Source organism: Nomascus leucogenys, chromosome 17 (assembly GCF_006542625.1).
Source record: "Nomascus leucogenys isolate Asia chromosome 17, Asia_NLE_v1, whole genome shotgun sequence".
In the NCBI taxonomy this organism is placed as follows: Eukaryota; Metazoa; Chordata; class Mammalia; order Primates; family Hylobatidae; genus Nomascus; species Nomascus leucogenys.
The window spans coordinates 88,254,812-88,263,716 of record NC_044397.1 but is presented as its reverse complement, the minus strand read 5'-3'; the positions used below and the strand labels follow the sequence as shown (position 1 = coordinate 88,263,716).

Genomic DNA, 8,905 nt, shown 5'->3' with positions numbered 1-8,905 from the left:
ATTCATTCAACAAACAATTTGCCTAGTATCTACTCTGTGGTTTTCCTGGGTTAGCTGGCACTGGCCAAGACAGGCTCAGCCCTGTCCTCATGGGGCCAACAGTCCAGTGGGGGTGACAGACCAGTCCCCAGGCAGTGATGACCAGAGTGGTCATCACTACCCAGTGACTTGCAACTAGCCACAAATAGTCTCTCTTACCCCAGTGTTGCCCTTCCCCTTGGGGGCTATCTCCTCCTCCCTTCTTACCTACTGCAGGACAATGGTCTGGCTTTTCTCCCATCTTTCCCCTGTATCATGACTTCTCCCTCTTCTGAAATATTCCCAGCAGCATACAAACATGCCATGACTCCTCCCATCTTCCCCATCTAGGTACTTCCCCAATCCGTCCCTCCTTCCCTCCCTCCCTCCCTTCCCTTTTTTTTTTGAGACGGAGTCTTGCTCTTTCACCCAGGCCAGACTGCAGTGGCGCTATCTCGGCTCACTGCATGCTCCACCTCCGGGGTTCACGCCATTCTCCTGCCTCAGCCTCCCGAGTAGCTTGGACCACAAGCGCCCACCACCGCGCCCAGCTAACTTTTCGTATTTTTAGTAGAAATGGGGTTTCACCATGTTAGCCAGGATGGTCTTGATCTCCTGACCTCGTGATCCACCTGCCTCAGCCTCCCAAACTGCTGGGATTACAGGCGTGAGCCACCGCACCCGGCCCCCTTTCTTTTTTTGAGATAAGGTCTCACTCTGTTGCCCAGGCTCGAGTGCAATGGCACAATCATGGCTCACTGCAGCCTCAACTTCCTGGGCTCAAGCAATTCTTCCATCTCAGCTTCACGAGTAGCTGGGACCACAGGCGCACACCACCACGCTAGGCTAGTTTTTGTATTTTTTGTAGAGATAGGGTCTTGCTATATTGCCCAGGCTGGTCTCAAACACCTGGGCTCAATTGATGCTCTTACCTTGGCCTCCCAAAGTGCTGGGATTACAGGTGTAAGCCACCATGCACTGCCACTTCCCCATTTCTTAACATCCCACCCCTTCACTCAACATTGCAAAGAGGATGTTCTCCTCTGGCTCTCCTTCTACACCCTCTTGTACCCTCTCCTATCAGATTCCCATCCCTGCCAATGCCGAGGTGGGAAGATCCACTGAGGCCAGGAGTTCAAGACCAGCCTGTGCAAAATAGTGAGACCCCCACCGGAAGGAAGGAAGGAAGGAAGGAAGGAAGGAAGGAAGGAAGGAGGGAAAAAGAAAGAAAGGGGCTGAAAGCCAGGCCTGGCTAGTGCGCTGGAGTTTAAGGAGTGAGGGAAGCTCTGTGCTCTAGGGCTGGAAGTCCACCATGAGACCACTAAGCTGCCACTCTCCCAGGCAGCTCCGCTCCTCAGGGACTCTCGCTAAACTCATTGAAAAGGGAAGTCCTGGCCAGGCGTGGTGGCTCACGCCTGTAATCCCAGCACTTTGGGAGGCAGAGGCAGGCAGATCACAAGTTCAGGAGTTTGAGACCAGCCTGGCCAATATGGTGAAACCTCATCTCTACTGAAAAAAAAAAAAAAAAAAAATACAAAAACTAGCTGGGCGTGGTGGCACGTGCCTATAATCCCAGCTACTCAGGCTGAGGCAGGAGAATCGCTTAAACCTGGGAGGCGGAGGTTGCAGTGAGCTGAGATCTCGCCACTGCACTCCATGCACTCCAGCCTGGACAACAGAGCGAGACTCCATCTCAAAAAAAAAGAGGAAAGAAAGAAAAGAAAGAAAGAAAGAGAAAAAGAAAGGGAAGTCCTGGGAGATCATCCTCTTTGAATTGTGATCCACTCGCCCTAGGGGTGGAAGAGGAGCTGGCGGGAGGAGATGCTGATCCACACCTACTTTTTTTTTTTTTTTTTTTTTTTGAGACAGAGTCTTGCTCTGTCTCCCGGGCTGGAGTGCAGTGGCGCAATCTTGGCTCACTGCAACTGCTGCCTCCTGGGTTCAAGCGATTCTCCTGCCTCAGCCTCCCGAGTAGCTGGGATTACAGGCATGCGCCACCATGCCTAATTTTTATATTTTCAGTAGAGACAGGGTTTCACCATGTTGGCCAGGCTGGTCTCGAACTCCTGACTTCAGGTGATCTGCCCGCCTCGACCTCCCAAAGTGCTGGAATTACAGGCGTGAGCCACTGTGCACAGCCAATAATACAATTTTTTTAAAGCTCACCTTTATCTGGCCCCTTCTGGTACTGCACTCAGCATCCCCTGCCCCACAACCACCCCCACACTTCTCCACTCTAGGTAGAGAGCAGAAATCATCTTCTTCTGTTAAATAGGTTATGGTCCCTTTCCCTTCTGCCTCAGGGCCCTTGAATATGCTGTTCTCCCTGTCTGCAACTCTTCACCCTACTTCCATTTCACCTACTTCCACCTTCTGGGCTCAGCTCTAACACCACTCATCACTTCCTCTCTCCCGCCCAGATTAGGTCAGATGGATCCCGCTCCACCTTCCTAAAGCTCCTTTACTTCTTCATGGCTCTAATCATGGTGCCAAGAAAATTGTACCTAAATTATAAATTATGGCTGGGTGCAGTGGCTCCTGCCTGTAATCTTAGCACTTTGGGAGGTCATGACAGGAGAATCCCTTGAGCTCAGAAGTTCAAGATCAACCTGGGCAACATTGTGAGAGCTTGTCTCTATTTTATTTTTTTAAATTAATTATTTTTTATTTATTTTTGAGATGGAGTCTCTCACCCAGGCTGGAGTGCAGTGGTGTGATCTCGGCTCACTGCAACCTCCACCTCCTGGGCTCAAGCAATTCTCCTGCCTCAGCCTCCCGAGTAGCTGGGATTACAGGCATGTGCCACCACACCCGGCTAATGTATTTTTAGTGGAGACAGAGTTTCACCATGTTGGCCAGGCTGGTCTAGAACTCCTGACCTCAGGTGATCTGCCTACCTCAATCTCCCAAAGTGCTGGGATTAAAGACATGCGTAACTGCGCCTGGCCTACTTATTTTTGAGACAGAGTCTTGCTCTGTCGCTCAGGCTGGAGTACAGTGGCACGATCTTGGGTCAACCTCCGCCTCCAGGGTTCAAGCGATTCTCATGCCCCAGCTCCCTGAGTGGCTGGGATTACTAGCACGTGCCTCGGCCTCCCAAAATGCTAGGATTACAGGCGTGAGCCATCACCCATAATTTTTGTATTTTTAGTAACTACGGGGTTTCAGCATGTTGGCCAGGCTATCGTCTCTATTTTTAAAAATTAAACTATAAATTATGATTACTACAACTATCTGTAAGAACATCTTATTACTGTTTCTCCCACTGGACTGTGACCTCTGTGAGGGCAGGGACTGGGTGCTATACCCCTAGCCCCAGCACAGGTCAGGTACCCAAAACGTGTGTGTTGAATTAATAAAATACAAGTAAATACAGAACGAGGGCAAAAATCTAGGGCCCCTTTTTTCCCAACTACAGCTTCACCTTCTGTAAGCCAGGCATGGAGGTCTTGGGACCCCCATTCTCAGAGAAATCAACCAACTCACCCTTAGCTTAGATAGGGAGACAAAAGGAACTAACCATAAGGGTGAATGCTTAAGAGTTTTAATCAGTCCGCCATAAAAACCTCCTCCCCATTCTCCATCTTGGGGGCTCAGATCTTGGCTTCGGGTTGAGATAAGGGACAGGGGTATCAGGCTGGGAGAGGAGAGTAAATATGAATGCGACTGAGGGACCAGAGCTGGAATCGGAAGAAAACACAGGTGAGAAAGAGCAGAAAGAGACTGTTAACCCCAGTCCCTGAGCCAAGTCAGAAATCCAAGTCCTTTTATAGCATCCAGGAGCCAAATGTAGTGAAATCCACACATGTCATATCGTTCTTATCTGCAAAGTGCTGTCATCTGGCACCCAAAGCACCAGGGCAGGGCTGAATTGGGCCCGAAGTGCCTGAGGGTGTCACTTTAGGTCTGGATAGTCAGGAGGAGATGCCACCTTGGCCTAGAGAGTTGAGAGAGAGCATCATCTTGGCCTGGAGGGGTGTGCAGGAAATGCCACCTTGGTCCAGAGGGTTGGGAGGAAGATCCCTGCCTTGGGTTAAGAGGGGCCATCATTTTGGGCCTGCAGAAGGAAGGAAACCATGGGGAGTCCCCAGACCCCAGGATCAGGGACGTGTGAGCAGGATGGAGACAGTAAAAGGAAGCAAAAAAACCTATCCTACGACACAGCTGGACTTGGGAAACAGAAATCAGGCTGAGAGGGCGGGGCTAAGCTCAAGCGGGAGGAGGTGGGAGGCAGAAGATGGGAGAACAAAAAGTAGAACCAGCCCACGGAACCAGGGCCAAGCTTGGGCAGCAGAACAAGGACCCAGCTGGCCAGGTGCAGTGGCCCATGCCTGTAATCCCAGCACTTTGGGAGGTGAGGCGGGTGGATCACCTGAGGCCAGGAGTTCGAGACCAGCCTGGCCAACAAGGTGGAAGCTCATCTCTACTAAAAATATAAAAATTAGCCAGGCATGGTGGTGCATGCCTGTAATCTTAGCTACTCGGGCGGCTGAGGCAGGAGAATCGCTTGAAGTCGGGAGGTGGAGGTGGCAGTGAACCGAGATCATGCCACTGTGCTCCAGCCTGGGCGTCAGAGTGAGACCCTGTCTCTAAAAACAAAACAAGGACCCAGCCTAGGGTGAAGGCAGTTCTGAAAGTGGAGCTAGGATGGGAGGCGTAGCCAACTGAGCGAAAGAAGACGGCAGGGAAGCTGTGCCACATCCTGGGTTCTTGTGGGAAGAACGGGAACAAGCCCCCCCACCATAAGCAGAAATCAAACTCAGAAAGGCAGAGCAGAGCCCAGTGTGGTGGTTCACACCTGTAACCCCAGCACTTTGGGATGCCACGGTGGGAGGATTGCTTGAGCCCGGGAGTTTGAGACAAGCCGGGGCAGCATAGTGAGACCTTCTCCCCTCTTCAAACCGACAGAAAAAAATTAACCGGGCAACTAGGCGTGGTGGTGCAGGTCTGCAGTCCCAGCTACTCTTGAAGGCTGAGCTGGGAGGATCACTTGAGCCCAGGAGGTCGAGGCTGCAATGAGTGGTAATCCTGCCACTGAACTCTAGCCTGGGTGACAGATAAGACACCCTGTCTCAAAAAAAAAAAAAAAAAAAAAAAAACAGGTGAGCCCCAGGGTGGAAACAGATTAAGGAGCAACTATTTATCAAAGGCTGGAGCCAAGCACCAGGGGAAGGCTCAGAACCAGGCGGCAGGGTCAGGATCGGGGGAGGAACCAGATCTAAGGGTAGTGGGACCCTGGTCTCCACAGTAGGGGCTGAACTATATCCAATATAAAGCATTATCCAAGGGGACCGGATTAGCCCCCATGAGTGACAGCAAGATGGGAGCGGGGGTGGGGAGTGATAAGAGACACAGGGGACAGAGTCAGGTCCCAGAGGCAGCAAGCCCTACCCCCAAATTGCAGAGTCAAGCTGGGAAGTAGAATCATGGCTAGGCCCGCGGCCCCGGGTCTTGCTCAGGCTCGGTCCCCGGCACGCCGCGGATGTCCGGCAGCAGACGGCAGCCAGCCACGATGTCCAGACGCTCGGCCAGCGCACAAAGATCCCCGCGCGCCAGGCGCACGCTGTGGGCCGCCGCCAGCCCCGCCGCCTGGGCTGCCGCCAGCCTACTAGCCAGGGCGGCCACGTCGCGGCCCGCACGGCGGTACACACCGCTCACGGCGGCCGCCACGTCGTGGTCCAGCCGCGCCTGGCTCTCAGCCAGCCGAAGTTGCAGGAGCGAGCGCGCGGGGGCGGGCGCCGGGGCCTCCTCCGCACCCCAGGCCTCCTCCGCCGATTCCCGCTGCACCACGAGTGGAGGCAGGTCCCTCGGCGCGGCCGTCGGCTCCGGCTCCGGGTCCGAGTCGGTCTCCGCGGCCTCCCCAGCCACCCGCAGCCCCGTGGGGCGGCCGCGCGTCGGGCCCGAAGGACCCAGGTACAGCTCCTCCTCCTCTGACGAGGACGCAGAAGGCTCGGAATCCGTCTCGGTCGCCTCCCCCGGCACCACCGTCTCCGGCCTCCGCAGGGGCCTCCGCCGACGACCCTGGGACGCCATGGCGCCGAACTAGGGGAGAAGAGCGAAGGGACTGCACGTGAGACCGGCGCCGCGGTGGGTAAAAGGCGCAGGTCCTGGATTCCCAGCCCCTTCGCTGATTGTCTTAACGAGTTGGGGTCAGCTGCTCCCCGTCTGGGCCTCAGTTTCCTCTTCTGTAAACTGGTTGACGATGGGGGTTACTGGACCCCAGGCTCTTCAGCGTACAGACGGGGAAACTGAAGACCAGCTCGATCAAGGATCTGGGGCCCGAGTTCCCGGAGTCCCAAGCCGAGCTCTTTACGAATTTGCCTCCTAGTAGAGGCCACACCCTCCACCTGGTCCACCATGCCAATCTCAGACCCGGAAGCACAGGGGCCCGTGAGCTTCTCGGGACCAGCGCCAGAGTCGCAGAAAGGATGACAGTCCGATTGGACTCTGCTGGGGGCACTCATGGGATAGGAGAAGCGCTAACGCCAAAGACCGTACCCGGCAGCTGACGCTTCGAGCCTGCGAGATCCGCTTCGTAGCCCGAGTGCTGCGTTCTCACCGTGGCAGCTGAAGGGCTGCGTTCTCAACCAATAGGGGAGCGGGTTGGGCGGGCATTAGCGGCCAAGTCACGTGGATTCGCTCGGCTACCAATCAGGAAGCAAGTTCTCAGCATCAGCTTTGAGGGCGTGTGCAGAAGAGTCACATGAATGGAGGAACCGCCAATAGAGAAGCGGCTGGGCCGGCTCTTCCAGGTTGTGCGACGAGGAAAGTCTGGAGTGGACAAATAGGGATTTTAAAAGCCGAGTATGTCACGTGTAACCAGTAATTTGGCCAATAGGAATGCTCGAGAACCCGGAAATAGGGAAGGGACGGCAGTAAGGGCAGAAGATGTTGTCACGCGTGACCAGAGAAGGCGTAGGCCTGCCCCCTAGTGTCCCAGACTCACGCGCACACCACATGAGCCCGAGGCGGGGAGGCGGGGATAGTCTAATACACCAATGGAAGCGGGAATAGGAGGGCTCGCGCCGTGACGCAAGAGGCGTGGCTTACCAACCATGGCCAATGAGAGCGGGAAGCGCTGGGCGCATCTTTAGGCGCGCGAGGGGGGTGCATGGCGGATACTGTGCTGTTCGAGTTTCTTCACACGGAGATGGTGGCGGAGCTGTGGGCTCACGACCCCGATACCGGCCCGGGGGTGAGCGCCGGGCCCCGTGGGGAGGAAGCGGGGGCCACCAAGGTAACGCCTCGGGGAGAACGGAGGGCGCGTCAGGCGTCCGGGTTCGAACCCGGCCCAGCCCCGGCCTTGCAGGGCAACGTCTGGCGCTGGCTTCCTCCTCTGGAAAGTGGCGTTCGCGACGGTGCCGGCTTGGGGTTATTGTTAAATTGAGCGCGATGATTCAGGGTAAAGCGCTTAGCTCAAGGCCTGAGTAAGCGGCTAGTAATCATAATAATGCTGTTATTGGGCGTGTGCTGAGGACTCTCCTCCGCCACTCACTAGGTGTGCGACCCAATGACTTAATCTTTGTGTGTCCTAGTTTTCTCTTTTGTAAATCGAGCATCATAACGTACCTAAGCCTCAGCGTGGGACATTTATTCATTCGACACCTACTTATTGGCGTCTGTTGTATTCCAGGCACCGTTCTAAGACAGAATCCCTGTCCTCGTGAAGCTTACATTTCACTCGAGGAGTCAAATAATAAACTGAAATATGCCGGTTGGGCGCTGTAGCTCACGCCTGTAATCCCAGCACTTAGGGAGGCCGAGGCCGTCGGATCACCTGAGGTCAGGAGTTGAAGACCAGCCTGGCCAACATGGTGAACCCCCCGTGTCTACTAGGCGTGCATGATGGCGGGTACCTGTAATCCTAGCTACTTGGGAGGCTGAGACAGGAGAATGGCTTGAACCTGGGAGGTGGAGGTTGCAGTGAGCCAAGATTGTGCCATTGCACTCCAGCCTAGGCAACAGAGTGAGACTCTTCTCAGGAAAAAAAAAAAAAAGAGGGGGTTTTGCCATGTTGCCCAGGCTGGTCTTGAACCCCTAGGCTCAAGTGATTCTCCCGCCTGGGCCTCCCAAAGTGCTAGGATTACAGGCGTGAACTACCGCGACTGGCCCAGGACTCTGTGTGTGTGCGTTCTTGCGCATGACGGTCCTGCTGGGTCGCCCAGGCTGGCTGGAGTGCACTGATGCAGTCATGGCTCACTGCTGCCTCGACCTCCTGGGCTCAAGCGATCATCCCACTTCTCAGCCTCCCAAGTAGCTTGGACCACAAGCGCTGCTGGCGCCACCACGACTGGCTAATTTTTGTATTTTTAGTAGAAATGGGTTTTTGCCATGTTGGCCAGGCTGGTCTCGGAACACCCGACCCCAGGTGATCCGCATGCCTTGGCCTCCCAAAGTGCTGGGATTATAGGCGTGAGCTAGGGCACCTGGCCTGTTTTTGTTTTTGTTTTCGTTTTTGAGACAGTTTTGCTCTTGTTGCCCAGGCTAGAGTGCAATGGCACAATCTTAGCTCACCGCAGCCTCCACCTCCTGGGTTGAAGTGATTCTCCTGCCTCAGCCTCTGGAGTAGCCGGGATTGAAGGCATGTGCCACCACGCCCGGCCAATTTTGTATGTTTAGTAGAGATGTGATTTCTCCATGTTGGTCAGGCTGGTCTCGAACTCCTGACCTCAGGTGATCTGCCTGCCTTGGCCTCCCAAAGCGCTGGGATTACAGGCATGAGCCACTGTGGCCATCCTTGTTTTTTTTTTGAGATGGGGGTCTCACTCTGTCACCCAGGCTGGAGTGTAGTGTCGCAGTGTTGGCTCCCTGCAACCTCCGCCTCGAAGGCTCACGCCCAGCTAATTTTTTTTTTTCTCTTTTTGAGACAGAGTCTCGCTCTGTCACC

General features: G+C 54.8%; 2 protein-coding genes and 1 pseudogene across 6 annotated transcripts in view; 1 reads left to right on the top strand and 2 right to left on the bottom strand.

The window, feature by feature from the left end:
- Positions 1-3,545: 3,545 nt before the first annotated feature.
- Positions 3,546-6,603, bottom strand: BLOC1S3 (biogenesis of lysosomal organelles complex 1 subunit 3). 2 transcript variants are annotated; one of them, XM_012496850.2, is made up of 3 exons: positions 6,517-6,603; positions 5,410-6,060; positions 3,546-4,075 (listed from the first exon to the last, which is right to left on the bottom strand). In XM_012496850.2, the coding sequence occupies exon 2, from the start codon at positions 6,049-6,051 to the stop codon at positions 5,449-5,451; it is 603 nt and encodes a 200-aa protein (XP_012352304.1). In that variant the 5' UTR covers positions 6,052-6,060; positions 6,517-6,603; the 3' UTR covers positions 3,546-4,075; positions 5,410-5,448. The 2 variants fall into 2 exon arrangements, with proteins under 2 accessions (XP_012352304.1, XP_003277622.1); XM_003277574.4 differs by having other exon boundaries at positions 3,549-6,060.
- On the bottom strand, positions 3,549-5,297 carry LOC115830855 (annotated as a pseudogene). Its single transcript, XR_004026363.1, has one exon. The product of XR_004026363.1 is annotated as a zinc finger protein ENSP00000375192-like (transcript).
- Positions 6,604-7,096: 493 nt separating the features above from the next.
- TRAPPC6A (trafficking protein particle complex 6A) overlaps positions 7,097-8,905 on the top strand; it is a 15,852-nt gene continuing 14,043 nt past the window's right edge. For all 3 annotated transcript variants that reach the window (XR_004026362.1, XM_012496852.2, XM_003277573.4), the window contains exon 1: positions 7,097-7,213. Coding sequence is in view for 2 of the 3 variants with exons in the window: in XM_012496852.2 (XP_012352306.1) it covers positions 7,130-7,213 (84 nt within the window). In the remaining variant the exon portion in view is untranslated. The remainder of the gene's footprint in view (positions 7,214-8,905) is intronic.

Excerpts from the sequence above, each read along its gene's own strand:
- BLOC1S3 (XM_012496850.2), bottom strand. The coding sequence starts at position 6,051 with ATGGCGTCCCAGGGTCGTCGGCGGAGGCCCCTGCGGAGGCCGGAGACG.